At 37.2% G+C, this 15,853-nt stretch overlaps 1 protein-coding gene and 1 pseudogene across 1 annotated transcript; one reads left to right on the top strand and one right to left on the bottom strand.

Moving 5' to 3' along the window:
- Positions 1-107: 107 nt before the first annotated feature.
- On the bottom strand, positions 108-4,490 carry LOC113043248 (cytochrome P450 2F2-like). Its single transcript, XM_026202491.1, has 9 exons — positions 4,149-4,490; positions 3,819-3,981; positions 3,484-3,636; positions 3,230-3,390; positions 2,839-3,012; positions 2,193-2,331; positions 1,920-2,107; positions 1,707-1,848; positions 108-1,626 (listed from the first exon to the last, which is right to left on the bottom strand). The coding sequence occupies exons 1-9, from the start codon at positions 4,308-4,310 to the stop codon at positions 1,433-1,435; spliced, it is 1,476 nt and encodes a 491-aa protein (XP_026058276.1). The 5' UTR covers positions 4,311-4,490; the 3' UTR covers positions 108-1,432.
- A 3,508-nt stretch (positions 4,491-7,998) lies between these two features.
- Positions 7,999-15,284, top strand: LOC113043247 (transcription factor E2F4-like; annotated as a pseudogene).
- Positions 15,285-15,853: the final 569 nt, after the last annotated feature.

Genomic DNA, 15,853 nt, shown 5'->3' with positions numbered 1-15,853 from the left:
TAAGTGACAGTGAAGAAAATTTGTTGTTCTTTATAACAATGTTCATCAAAAAATCTTGAAAAAAATGGTATCACGGTTTCCACAAAACATTAATCACAAAACATCAATATTAATAACCAGTAATGTTTATTGAGCAGCAAATCAGCATATTATAATTTTTTCTGAAGGATCACGTGACAATAAAGATTTATAGGTATAAATTACATAGTGAAATAATAAAGGTGTCATTGGATGCCCATTTTCCACAAGTTGATATTATTCTTTAGGGTCTTAATGAAAAGTCTATAAAATAGTTTGGATAAAATTTCTCAATGGCAGTGTAAAAAACTTCTTTTTTTTACCCTGTCATAAACAGCTGTTTTCAGAATAAGCTGTTCTGTAGCATTTTCCTTTAAATGTTAATGAGCTCAGCAGACCCCGCCCCTCACTCCCAGTCGCTCTCAGAGACAGAGCCGCATTCATTGTTAAACTTGCTAATTAACACATTATTAGGAAAGGTGATTTTCAATGATCGAATGATTAGCACCAAGATAGACACATGAAGGCAGATCGGGACACATTAAAAAACAAACGTAATTCACTGCGTTCTGCAGCGGCTCAGATGTCAGGAGTAAATGACGACTGCTATTTCCATTATTACATCCAACAACAAAACACCTCAATCGCTTAGGAGACATTCTTGTCTATATCTGCTCCAGCTCTGAAACAATGGCAGACTGATGACAGCTCATTCAGGGCAGGTCTAAGGTCAGAGGGCAGTCCAGTCTGTGCTGAAACACTAGTGTAAATCAAACTATTGTGGGAGGGACCTGTCTGTGTGACATCACAAAGACAGGCATCTGAGATCAGCTCATTTGAGGAAGGGGTAAAGGCCCATTCATACAGAGAATGATAACTATAAAGATAACGGTATTAGCATTCACACCAGCGCATGATATTGTATGTTTATTCAAAGCGCACATGCATCTGCCGCTTTAAATTCTCAAGCTCATTACAGCAGGACTGATTCTGATTGGCTGCCAATGTTTTTATCATTCATCAGAAAACAAATCGTTCTGAAAGTGATTCCAACAATATATCGTTTCTCTGTGCCTTTATCGTTAAAGTTGTGTTGTGGACTAGTTTTTAATATTGAGAATGATTTTTAGAACTATATCTCTATCGTTATCTTTATAGTTATTGTCCTTGGTGTGAAAGGGCCTTAAAGGTTTTAATAGATAAAAAAAAAAAAACCTGGGTGTATTTATTGTATTATGTATTATTTTCACCATTATAGGGTCGTTGTGTACACACACACTGCCAACACACATTTCAGTTCAAACTACTTGTAAAGTGCATGTAGCATCCGATGACCCATTTAAAACATTATTTTAAATTGTTAAAGTATTTCACAATATTACCACATCATTTAAACATAAATCTGTCAGAATCATCAGAATCTAACTGTCTCTCTGCGTCTGATGTGCATTCTGTAGGGTTTGGGGGTGAGGGTGACCCCATACACTGGGGTGTAATCTGGTTCTCCCGCATCATCTGGCCACACAAACTGGAATCGGCGCAGCAGAGTGACCATGATCAGGAAGAGCTCCATACGTGCAAGACCCTCACCGAGACACACACGAGGACCTGTACAAGCCACGTGCATATATGATTTACAAAACACGCTCAAGCTAAACCTACACATGTTTCTGATTCTGAACCGTTACCTGCAGAAAAAGGCAGAAAGGCCTCAGGCTTCTCAAACTGGCCTTGCTCATTCAGGAAGTTGGCTGGGTTGAATTCATGAGGAAACTTCCACTGGCCTTCTTCTTTTAGTACAGAAGTGAGGTTAGGAATAACAAAGGTTCCCTAGAGAAGAAAAAGTCACAACATTATGATTTTAAAAGCGTAAAACTCTCTTTATATGGAGGTTTCCTCACCTTTGGGATGCTGTAGCCCATCAGCTCTGTGTCTTTGGTGGTGCAGTGAAACACACTTAGCGGTACAGTGTTAGCCACTCGCTGAACCTCATGAATCACAGCCAGTGTGTACGGCATATTGTGTCTGTCTTCATACGATGCCTGATCTTTACCCTCCAGAACCTCATCGATCTCTTTTTGACATCTCTCTGGTGAAATAAAAAGTTGTGTTTAAGTTTAAGGATTAAGTTTAATCTTATTAATAGAAATTTTCTGATAAACCAAAACACAGACCTTGAACCTCTGGATGGTTCATGAGATACAGAAAAGCAGTGAGGAGAGTGTTGGACGTGGTATCAGTCCCTGCAAAGTGCAAATCCAGAAGGTACCGGATAAGATAGGCTTCAGAAAATGAGGAACCATCGTTTCTTCTCTGGTGAAGTTAAAATAACCAATGATTAGAGATAAGTACTACCATCTAAATCAATTAAACATACTAGAGAATACTAGAAAAAATACTAAAGATGATTGCCGATAACCGATAAATATTATAAACTTTATATTGTTTTGTTTAAATAAATTAAAAATAAAAACAATCATTTTAAACACTACAATTAAATTTAGACATTGCAACATTATAATGTACAATATTTGTTTTTAAATTGGCTGAAGATTACATTTAAAAGTTTAACAATAATTCAATTTATTTAATTGTATTATTAGCATTTAAACCGATCATTTATTTTCATTTTATGACTGGTAACCAATAAATAGTGAATATTAAAATTCTATTCTGTTTTTTTTTTTCAAATAAATTACAAATACTACAAACAACTAATACTGATAAATTAAGAAAATCTCTAATATACACGACAACTGATATCATAACAATATAGTGCATTCCTAAAAAATACCATCACAGATGCACACACACACACACCTTATCAAGCTCATCCAAATAACAGTCAATGAAGTCTCTTGGCTCTCCTGGGACTCTTGTATTTTTGTGCTCATTGATCAGTTGTGCGATCATTTCTCTGGCCTTGGTGGCATTTGTGAAGGCCTTCTTGAAGGGCAAAGGCAGACATCTCACCATAGGAAATGTATCGTATATCTGCAAAACAAAATGTGTATATATATATATATATATATATATATATATATATATATATATATATATATATATATAGGGAATTTCCATAACCCTAACTATAAAATAAAATCTAAAGTGCTTTCAGACTTATGCAGTTCTCTATATATGTCTACATAATATGTTTTTTTAATAGCTTTGAATATAATCATTTAAAAGACAAACTGATAAAATGTCTCACCATGGCCCATGGCCCATTGGCAAACTTTGCATTCTCTGTATAGAGCTGAATGAAAAGCTTGAGGAATTCATCCTCATAATCATAACGAGACCCAAACAAAACAATGCAGATTACATTTGACGCAGCATTGTGGAACATAGTCTGAGGGTCAAAGGAGCTTCCTGCACAGACAAAATGTACATTGATCTGAATCTCAAGTCAAAATCTACATTTTTGAGTGAACAGGTATGTAACAAAAATAAGCACATTATTACCAACTCTTTTTTCCAGTTTGGCAATAATGTGAGAAACCTCTCCCAGAATTCTCTCCTCCATTGACTGCTTCCCCAGGCCAAAGTTCCTCAGGGTCATCAGAGCAAAGCGTCTGTGTTCTTTCCAACTGGGGCCATAGTCAGACAAAATGACACCTGCAAAAATCTGTAAATGTCATTTATTGGCCTTAATTATACTAAGTGTAATATCGGACAAGGCAGAAAATTGCTCTTTGGACTACAGAAAAGAGACAGAGTGAACAAGTTTACAAGGATATTGATTAACTGTAGTCTGTACAGAGGTACAAGAGTGAAGGTTCGTTTGCAAGTTAATTTACCGCCTTCTTTTGTAACATGGTTGACCATGAGATCCTGCGGTCGTCCTGCAAAGTCCACAGCCTTAGTAAGAAGAGCTTCCTTCAAAACCTCAAAACCATTAAGAACCACCCAAGGTTTAGTTCCCAGGTACAAGCTGTAAACTTTCCCATAGCGATCTGCAAGCTAAAATGCTTATCATTAAAACATTAGACTGCTTGCAGTTCAAAACATCACCATATTTTTCAATGCAATAAGCATTTTTGGAATATTGCAAGGATATTCTTCGTCTTTTTTTTTTCAAGATTTAACATTAGCTATCGATAAAGTGTTTAAAGAATGCAATACTGTACCCTCTCAAAGTCGTTCAAAGGATTGTTGATGTTTAGCTCCAACAAATTCCCGAATAATGGCAGGGGACGAGGTCCTGGAGGGAAGTTCTTAGGCCTCTGGATCTGGATGAAGAGGAACAGGAGGAAGATGCACATCCACACCAGTATCAGAAAGCCCAGCATACTGACTGATGTAGCTCGGTAAAGTTGGCAAGATATTAACAGATTCGACTTTTCCGGATCAATAAATCATGAGCAAAAAGTGTTTTTTTTTTTTTTTACTTTACAGTTCGCAGTGATGTAGAAAAAAAGCAACAAGCTACCTTTCCTCTGCTCTTTAAAAAATACACAGATCTCAGTGAGCTGGCTTCTGACAGTCAAGTCCGAAGGGACCGTGTGCAAAGTGCGAAACCCGAAAAATATTACTAATAAAATACTCAATTACTTCACATTAACACGCTGTAGTGTCATCAAATGATTATTTAAAATGAAAATATTATTGCCTTCATTGTTATAGGACAAAATTTATATAAAAACCATAACAATTATGCAAAAGCAACTGATTCAGCAGGAGAGCAGTGATTTGTTACAGAAAAGTTATTAATGATTTTTAATAATAAAAAGATCATAAAAGTATGCCATAACGATATCTTTATGAATACGTTTTGTAGTACAGCAGGCAGAAGAGCAGTGATGTTTGAACTGAATTTGGTGAAGGTACAGTGTGTTACATTTGACTCTTCTATGAACTGTAATCTTTAGTTCTTTCCATAGATTATTCTATTTTGCACTTTGCAGACGGTCCCTTTAGTTATTTTCCTCAGACACCGGCGCATTGAAATCCGTGTATTTTGTACAGAGCGGAGTAAAGGTTGCTTTGAGGAAAACACGCTTGTAGTTCGTTTTCTAGATCACTACGAAAGAAATGAGTAGTCAATTGTATATTAAAAAAACTTTTTGCTCGTGATTTATTGATCCGGAAAAGTCAAATCTGTGAATATCTTGCCAACTTTACTGAACTATAAAGTTCAGCTGTAAACTATCTATCTATCTATCTATCTATCTATCTGCAATTTGACTATGCAACAGGTAAAATAAATATTGAACATGTCACAATTTTTCTCAGTAAATATATTTAAAAAGGTGATGTGGACATTAGTTTTTCTTTGTATGAATGGATTACTTTGGTTGTTACCAACATCTGGTGAAAATTTAAAGAAGTTAAAAAATTAAGTTCTGTGTAATAAAGTGGAATGACCCAGGGGAAAAAGTATTGAACACATAAAGAAAGGGAGGAGCAAAAAAGCATGGAAAGCCAAGACACCAGCAGACATATCTCAGTGATTAAAACTCAGTCCTGCCCCTTGTCAGTGGAAATTAATATTAGTTTGTTCACTCCCAACTGACGGCCTATACAAAGATGTCTCATTACCAACGTGTCACACAGGAAACATTTCATGATGGGTAAAAGCAAAGAGCTCTCTTTTAAGACCTTCACAACTTTATTGTTGCAAAACATACTGATGGCATTGGTTACAGAGGGATTTCTATACTTCTGAATGTTCCAGTGAGCATTTTTGGGGCCATAATCCAGAAGTGGAAAGAACATAATTTCACCATAAACACGCAACGACCAAGTGCTCCTCACAAGATTTCTGACCGAGCAGTGAAAATAATAATCAGAAGAGTTTTCTAAGAGCCAAGAACCACTTGTGGAGAGCTTCAGAAAGACCTGGAATCAGCAGGTACAATAGTTTCAAAGAAAACTATAAGTAATGGACTCGACCGCCGTGGCCTGTATACACGCTCACCATGCAAGGCTCTACTGCTGAAGAAAAAGCATGTTGAAGCTTCTTTAAAGTTTGCTGCACAACATTTAGACAAGCCTGTGAAATACTGGGAGAATTGAGTCTGGTCCGATGAGACCAAAATTTAACTCTTTGGATGCCATAATACAAACCATGTTTGGAGGTCAAACGGCACCCAACATCACCTCAAAAACATAATTGTAGCACTGGCAAAATTCATATAATTGAAGGAACGATGATGAAGATGAAATAAGGGTGGACATTTCAGCATTATCCCAAACACACAAGAAAATTCATTGGTTTCAGAGAAAGAAAGTAAAGCTGCTTAAATCCAATAGAAAATCTATGGAAAGAACTAAAGATTTAGTTCATAGAAGAGGCAAATGGAATCTTCAAGATTTTATGACTGTTTGTGTCAGGGTTTTGCACTGACACTTTGTCTTATGTTTTTGTTTCTTTAGTCTAGTGTCAGCACATGGCCTTGTTAGTTCTCGGCCATGCGCTCCTTTAGCCCCTCCTCATTTCCTCTTTACCACACCGTCGTTAGCCTAGTTGGTCTAATTGTGCTCACCTGTCCCTCACGTATTTTCCTCCCTATTTATAGTGCACCTTACCCTTTTGCGTTTGCTGGTCTGTGGTCATTCTCATCCTCTCTGTCTATGGATGTGACTGAATAGTCTTGATTCTTGGTTTTGTTTGATTTCTCGAAGTTGGTTAAATTGGTAATTTTCTTATTTTGTTACTTAACCTTTTATTAATTCATTGGTTCATATTTTTCTTGAGTTTAATTAGTTTTTTTGTGGAGCTTTGTCCTGTCTTGTGTTCAAGTTCCTGACCTGTCCCTGTGTGTCCTGCCCTGATTCTACCTGCCTGGCACTTGGCCTGTTTCATAGCTGGTGGTCAACAAGTGTCTAAGCTCTGCTCTATGGTGACTTGTGTGGTCTTCTCCATCAGCCTGGTCTTGCTGCCCCCTCTGTTGCCAAAGTATTCGGCCAGTTATTTCCTGAAGCTTTCCCAGTGGTCTTCCCTAGCTGTTCCTGTTTACTGTGTAAATCTTTTTTTTTTTTTTGTGCACTTCACTACCTCTTGTATCAGTCTATCACACTGCAATAGGGTCTTCCTTCCTAGATCCCTGACCAATTGTGGAAGAATTTGCCAAAATCACCCCTGAGAAATGCATACGACTAGTTTCTCCATACAGGAAGCGTCTTGGAGCTGTCATTAAACAAAAAAAGCTTTTGTGCAACGTATTCAATACACGTCAGTAAGCGTGTCCAATACTTCCCTTGGTCATTTACACAACTTAATTTCTGAATTTATTTGTATTGTTTATGTATGAATTACTTGGGTTGTTAAGGACATCTGGTGAAAATTCCTTGTCAACATCACCTTTATAAATATTAAATTATGTAATATTATATATTGGGGGTTCGATTCCCAGGGAAAACATGATAGGAGAAAATTTTTAGCCTGGATGCAATCAATATACATCGCTTTGGATAAAATCGTCAGCTAAATGCATTAATTTAATACATAAACATTACATATATTATAACGGTGATGTGTTTGATACTTATTTTATCCACTGTATATTAAAACATCTAAGTCAGGAAGTTTAAAATGGTTAACCAATATAGATTATTACAATATTAATTTTATTACAATAAAATTATTTGAAAATGAATACAAAAGTGAAATAATGCAAAGAAAACAAAACTAGTGGTACCTTACTCATGCTTTGAAAGGGTTAACTGATTCAAATACATCAAGCGCTGGAAGAAAAAAACGCTATCGGTGGCTGCAGTAGTTCAACGCGCCGTTCTGTCGCCCTCTAGAGACCGCTCGACAGAATGCAGGAGCTTCCATTTTTATCAGGTCATCCATGATGCACCGCGCCTTCAACGGCTTCAGTCATTCAAGCGGCTTTGGCTTAGCTCTGGTGTACAGGAGAGCGTCTGTTCTGTTAGGCCATCTGGGTTCGGGTAACCAGTGTCCTGAACCGGACCGGTCCCTGAACGGGGGTCTTTACTCTGTCGTTTCGAGCTGAACTTCCCCGTCATGCTTCAGGAATCACCGGCCGTTGACGGGAAGCGAGCGTTTGGGCGGCAGAAGTGGTGCTGTCAGCGATAGAACAGCAGAAAGCGTTAAATACACAGACATAACCCGACCGGAAAGAGAACGGTGGGAATTTAAGAATACTTTAAAAGCAATTTGATGGATTTAGAGACCGGGAGAAACGAACTGGGAGCCATGGGAGAGTCGCTGCAGCCGCAGACCCCCAGTCGCCACGAGAAAAGTCTGGGACTGCTCACGACTAAATTTGTGACTCTGCTGCAGGAAGCGAAGGACGGAGTGCTGGATCTCAAAGCTGTAAGCACGACACGAACTCAGTCATTTCAGCAGCTTCATCTTCTGCTATATGCTTTCAGTATCGAGGCGCGCAGCGCCTTCTGATATTCATCGTTTTTAATGTTTCCGTGCAAACCAGATGCAGCTTTTAGGTCGCTATAGACAGCATCACATAAAAAGTTGGCTCTGGTAGGGAGAGAGGGGTCGTGTGCACCACAACGCCCTCTCTCTAATCAGGCTCGACTCATTTAACTAGTCTTCAGCTAAACCAGGCGAGCCAGCGAATCCAGGTTTACAAATGTTATGTCACTCCAGTCGGCAAAGCAAAACTGTTCCGGGGGTTTGTTGTTGGTGTCCCGGTAGGGTTTTTACTAGCCAAAATCCCATCCGGACTGAAAACTCAAACAAAGCCTTCAAAACAGCCGCTGGGTGCTCTGGAAGTTTTGGGATAGTTTTGGGCCTGCGCGACCCCAGGGATGCGTTTCTTTCAATCTATTGGGGGTTTGAAACGGCGATTACACCTCTAAAATGTGTTGTTAAAAGTGTACTTTAGTGATTCGAGGTGATCCTAGGATTGTAAGTATGAAGTAACGTTAGTTGTTTTGAAATGCGAAGCTTGATTGCATCAAGTTGCCTGCTTGTCAACTTCTGGCTGGTTTTGTCCTTTTTATAAAGCCTGCAAATCTTAAAGAGACGGTTCTCTGAAAGAATGAAAACTCTTATTATTTACTCGCTCATTTTGTTTCAAGTCCATATGACTTGGTTTCTTCAGTGGGAAAATAGGAAGATGTTACGTCTTGAATGACAGCCTCAGTCACCATTCACTTTAACTGCGCGACCCAGGGATGCGTTTCTTTCAATCTATTGGGGTTTGAACGCGATTAAGTTACACCTCTAAAATGTGTTAAAAGTGTACTTTAGTGATTCGAGTGATCTAGGATTGTACGTATGAAGTAACGTTAGTTGTTTTGAAATGCGAAGCTTGATTGCATCAAGTTGCCTGCTTGTCAACTTCTGGGCTGGTTTGTCCTTTTTATAAAGCCTGCAAGTCTTAAAGAGACAGTTCTCTGAAAGAATGAAAACTCTTATTATTTACTCGCTCATTTTGTTCAAGTCCATATGACTTGGTTTCTTCAGTGGGAAAATAGGAAGATGTTACGTCTTGAATGACAGCCTCAGTCACCATTCACTTTAATTGCTTGGAATAAAGATTAAGTGCAAGTGAGTGGTGACCAACGGTGTCTGTCTCTCACGTTGTGCATAATATTAGTAGAGTAAAAAAAAGTGAGTATTTTATTGAACTGTTGATTTAATGGCTTGTTACGTGAAATATTGGCAACTGTGCAAAACACCTGTGTTTGTGTGTTGTGTAGTTAGTCAGTTTACAGGTAATGAGAAGAATCAATAATCTGGTTTGTGTTCATGTGATTTAGGCTGCAGATACTTTGGCTGTAAGGCAGAAACGGGCGCATCTATGATATCACCAATGTTTTGGAAGGCATCGGACTCATCGAGAAGAAATCCAAGAACAGCATCCAGTGGAAGTAAGGCAGACTTGCAGATGCTTTCTGATGACTCTAATGTCAAAACTTACTCCTTATGCGTATATTGTTGGTTACTGCGCTATCAAAGTATTTGGTATGTCACTTTTATTTTACTGACCTGATAGGTTCAAAGAGCCTCAGACATCTTCTATTTAGCAGAGGCATATTAAAGTGACACTAAAGATTTTGTAATGTTATTAAATTTTTGATTAAAAATAAATGCTGTTCTTCTGAACTTTGTCAAAAGAAGAGTCTTGGAAAAAAGTTACCAGTTTTGTCAAAAATGCGAAGCAGCACAACTGTTTTCAATATTGAAGATTATAAGAAATGCAGCAAAGCAGCATATTACAGTGATTTCTGAAGGATCTGACACTGAAGACTGGAGTAACAATGCTGAATAGAAAAAAATATTTTAAATTCTAACACTATTTCATAATATTAGTGTTTTACTGTATTTTTGAACTAAGAAATGCAGTCTTGATTAACACTTTACCAACAACAAAAATGTGTACTGTATACTACTGTATTTATTGTAATTAAAAATTACACACATTAAGCTGCAGCTGTTTATATTTTAGAGAGGTTTCTGTTTGAATGTCGATTAATTCACTTGATCTAAACGTCTGTTTCTATTTTTGTTCATGTGTAGGGGGGTTGGCCCGGGTTGCAACACGCGTGAAATTGCAGACAAGCTGATAGACCTCAAGTTGGAATTGGAGGATCTTGACAGGAGGGAACATGAACTGGACCAGCAGAGAGTTTGGGTTCAGCAGAGCATCAAGAACGTGACAGACGACTCGCTAAATAGCCCATATCCTTCTAGCTGCATCTTTAGGATTCATCTTAGGATTCCTCTTTGTGACAACAGTCTATCACTTAAACGATAGGTTCACTTCCAGAATAAACATTTCCTGATAATTTACTTACTCCCATGCCATCCAAGATGTTCATGTCTTTCTTTCCTCGGTCGCAAATAATTTCTTTTTTAATATATTTTAAATATGGGGTGGTGATTGCGCAGTGGATAAGACAAATGCACTTGGTGTGAGAGACCCAGGTTCGACCTGGGTTCGAATCCACTGTGAGACACCAATGTGTCCCTGAGCAAGACACTTAACCCCTAGTTGCTCCAGAGGCGTGCGACATATATAGCAATTGTAAGTCGCTTTGGATAAAACCGTCAGCTAAATGAATAAATGTAAAATGTATAAAATTAATTTCTTTGCAACTGAAGAAAGACATTATATGAATATCTTTGGATGACATGGGGGTGAGAAAATTATCAGGACATTTTTATTCAGGACGTGAACTTACCCTTTAACTCTAGGTTGTTTTAGCTCAAGGTGCTCTTATGATACTTTAAATTGATCCTCAAAATGAAGTTTGTATTTGAAAGCTTATGTTTGCTGTATGTCTTTAACTTGACACACTCTGGCATTTGTAACGCATCAAGACCTCTGCAACTGCTTCAAAGGTTGGTTTTTCCCATCAGACACCCACCAAAACACCAGTGTTACTGCATTAACAAAAATGACCAGCTGCAAATGACTACTTGCTTTAATGTTTCCTTATTAACCTTCACTGTATATGCTTGTCTGCCACTAGGTGACACTCTTCTAGCAATCAAAGCTCCTTCAGGAACACAGCTGGAGGTTCCTGTGCCTGAATCTGTAAGTCCTGCTTGTATGTACATTAAAAAGTAATGTGGAAAGTTTATATACAAATAAGTACACTTCTTTATTATTATTGTCATTTTTTTTGTAGCATGTTAATGGACAAAAGAAATACCAGATTCACCTGAAGAGCTCTGCAGGCCCCATCGAGGTCCTGCTGGTGAATAAGGACCCCTCTAGTTCTTCTCCAGTGGTGCTGCCCGTGCCCCCACCTGACGACATGCTTCAGAGCCTTTCCATCCCATCTTCAACTACCTCTGCTGCTGCTGCCGCCCCAACCAAAGCAGCAGCCAACAGTACGCCATCCTCCACCTCCACCGGCCAGAGTCCCAGCTCCATCACCACTGCCGTCACCACCGTCCCTCCAAAAACAACCACTGCCTCTGCTGCTGGGGCAGCTACAGGTCGGATGATGCCCAATATTTTAATGAATTATTGTGTTTGAAAATTCTCTGTTGTCTTATAATACTATGATTTACACCATAGCAAAACTGGTTATGTAATGTTATATATTGTTATCATTATATATATTACCAATTGTATATTTTTAAAGTTTATGCTCACCAAGGCTGCATTTATTTAATCAAAAATATTGTACAAACTGTAATGTTGTAAAACGTTACAGATAAAATAAGTTTTCTGTTTGAATAATATTTCAAATGTAATTTGTTCCTTGGACGCAGAGCTGAATTTTTTACATAATTACTCCAGTCTTCAGTGTCACATGATCCTTCAGAAGTCCTTCTAATATGCTGATTTACTGCTCAAGAAACATTTATCAGTGTTGAAAACAGTTGTGCGGCTTAATTTTTGTGTGTAAATGGTGAAATAAGATAACATTTTTATACGCACACATTAAATTGATCAAAGATGTTTCTGTTACAAAAGATTTTAATTTGAAATAAAGGTGGTTTATGAATTTTTACTGATCAGAAAGTCCCGAAAGATAACTTTTCTCAACATGATGATGATAAGAACAATTACCAATAGTTAAGCACCATTATTAATTAATGATAACTGAGCAAATCAGAATATTAGAATGATTTCTGAAGGATCAAGGACTGGCATTATTCAGTTTTAACATCACAGGAATAAGTTGCATTTAAAATATATGAAAATTACAAATGACAATATTGTAATATTTTACTGTATTAAAAAAAAGCAACAAAGAGGCATCTTTCAAAAACTTTTAAAAAATCCAAATTATTCTAAACCTTTGACCAGTAGTGTATATTAAGTATTGTATATTAAGTAATTACATAACATGTATTATCATTATGAAACTATCGAATTATATAAAATGAAATATATAATTTCTCACACTGTACTGTTGTTGTTGTTTTTATTAGACATTTCAAGCACCTCCACTTCAGATGCAACAGCCAATGCGTCGTCAACAGACACGCAGCAGCTTCAGTCTTCTGCGTCATTGGACAGCAGCTCTTCACTTCCTGATTCCTCAACCATTTTTGAACCAATCAAAACAGACCCTTCAGATTGTAAGTGCTTATGACTTTGAAAATGAACATGATTCTGTCATTAATCTTCATTTAAAGAAGTTTCTGGTTCGAAATGTTGGCTGTCGAGTCATAAAAAAGATTAAAGAACATTCCTTTTAAGGCTTGTTAGGTTTAGAATCATTTGAAACAAATTGGCTTGAACAACTCTGACTTGGTTTTCTCTTTGTTGTTTTCTCAGTGCTGGATCTCCCCAAAGAACTCGCCGAAATGTTTGACCCTAAAGGTGAGGATGCTGCTCCTTCCTGATGCTTATCTATTGCTGCTGTGCTTAACTCCACCAGAGAATCTGTGATTTTATATAGCACAAAGAAGAATCGTTTTCATCTTTGTCATAGTTCCTTCTTTCTCCATACAGAAATGATGAGTACAGATTTGCTTGAGGAGCTGATGTCATCAGAAGGTAAAGGCGATCATGACTCAGGCCACCTGTATATAGTGTATTACTAAACCTCAAATGGAAATTTGAATGTGTTTTCTGTATATAACAAATCCACTGTTCATGTATTATATGATGTTTATAAAATCAATAAAAGTACTGAAATTTGATCCATTTTAGATGCTAAATGCTCAAACGACATGGCTACAGTATCACTCTTCTTCTCTCTTTCTCTTTCATAGTTTTCTCTCCGCTCCTCCGTCTGTCCCCGCCTCCGGGTGACCATGACTACATCTATAACCTGGATGAGACGGAGGGCCTTTGTGACCTCTTTGACGTTCCCATTGCCAACCTTTGACCTCCAAACACACCGTACAATGAGAGTAGTGTACTTAAAAGGACTTTCTTTTTTATGAACCTTTTTGAAAGGAGAAAAAAAAAGAAAGTGTGGCTCTGTGTCAGATCCATATGTATGATAAGCTGATTCTGTGTATATAACGCTTTTTTTATACATGTATATTTACGACTTCCCTTGCTAAATTCAACTAATGAATCTGATGATGACATCAGATAATCCATACCAACCATTTGTGTTCATAAGTCCCAAACAAATTGTGTTTTTAATACTTTTATATAGACATCAAGGGAATCCCATGACTAAATTCACCAGCAGAGGTTAATGGTTCTTATTAAATGGTCTTCCTCTTCTAAAGTAGCACCTTCCCCTCCCTCTCGTTCAGCGTATTTACTGATCTGGACACAACTATTATATAGATTGATAATGAAACAGTGTATTACTTGTGTGATTATGCTTTTTAAGAAAGCATGCCTCTGCATACATTTTGAAGCGATTCTGCCAGTATGTATCTTGCAGCTCTCAATAAAACAGTGCGGAAGTAATTAGAAAATCATAACGTAGTGGGGAAGATTGCATTGCAGTATAGCGTGTAAAGTGTGGAATTGATACAGTTTGGTGCTACATGGTGAAATCTATTTTTCATAGCGTCAAATCTCAGAAAAGTGGAAGGAGCATACTTTAAGTGTTGGATGAACAATTCCTGCTTTGTCTGTTCCAGCTGTGCTTTGTTAATACTAGGTGTCTCACTCGCAAAATGACGAAAGATCATTTTCATCACCGAATTAAACGAAATTGAAAGGTAATTGCAACTTATTGATTCAGAGGGGAAAAAAATTAAATGGAATCAAAAAATCAGAAGTTGCAATTATCTTTTTCTGTTTGAAACTTTAAAAAAAACCTCGCAGAATTCTGAGAGAACAGTTTGAATTGACTGAATATGATTTCAGTCCATAAAGTGCATCTGTTCTTATCCCATTTATATATATGTATAGATACTTTTGAAAATAAATGATGTCTTCATTATGTCTGTATATGAGAAACTGTCTAAAGAAGGATGTGTGTTTGGGGGGCGGAGGAAGTAAAGTCACAATATGAAAAGAAATGGAGCATCAATGTGCTGTGTATTGAACGCTGTCCAAACAGAATGTCATTATATGTGGGCTACTGTGTCTGGACTGATGGTTGGCCCCACTAAAATAGTTTCTTGTTTTCCTAATGTTCCTATCAGCTAAATACTATTTTTATGCTTGTACACCGTAAGCATTTGCCATTTATTTTTGTACTCAATAGATCGCCAACTGCTCTGGTTTTCATTAGATCCTCTGTCTAGCTTATCTTCACATTGCACTTTAAAACAGTTGATCACGCAGGTAACTTCCAGCCCTATGCATTGATTGGGTTGGCTGAGTCAGTTTTACAGTATCCAGGGAATTCAAGCAGTTTTCATAACTTCACAGTGTCATTGCAAAATACCAGAATTGTTGTTCTTTATCATCCCCATGAAATAAAGAATGTTTTTGTATTTGTGATGCTCTTGAATATATCTTTGTTCGATTTTAAGACATTTCTTCCTACTTTTCTTCCTTTTTTTTCCAGCTAATTCCTTAGGAGTATGTCATCATACTGCTGGTGCTTGAGTCATATCCTGCAGATCCAGGCATTTCTGTTCAGGTTTCACTTGAATAGGTCTATTGTAGTGTAGTGGTTTAAAATTTGGCTTGGTAATATAGTTTTGAGTGTTTGAACCCCTCAAGAATTTATCCAAAATATTACTACTCCGTTTTAAGGCACCAATCCTGGGTTTTTAGTTGTAACTTACTTAAATGTAGTCAATTAAATGTAAATAAGTAACATTGTTAAGCTATTATATAAGGAAGTCAAAGAAGTATTTTATCTTTTTGTATGGAGTCACACCAACATATATTGCATTAATTATAGCAGAATTGTTTGGTTGTTTGTGTCAGGATAATTCTTTATATACAACAACAAATATACTGTTGTACTTAAATACCACAAAAAAGTGTGTTTTGTTTTACATTTTAAAGAACAATTGAAGATACTATATTAATAGTATGAACTGGTGATGAAAAAATTTATA

This window comes from Carassius auratus, chromosome 25, assembly GCF_003368295.1.
Source record: "Carassius auratus strain Wakin chromosome 25, ASM336829v1, whole genome shotgun sequence".
NCBI classification, from domain to species: domain Eukaryota; kingdom Metazoa; phylum Chordata; class Actinopteri; order Cypriniformes; family Cyprinidae; genus Carassius; species Carassius auratus.
The sequence above is the reverse complement of the archived record's forward strand: the minus strand, read 5'-3'. Positions and strand labels throughout refer to the sequence as shown.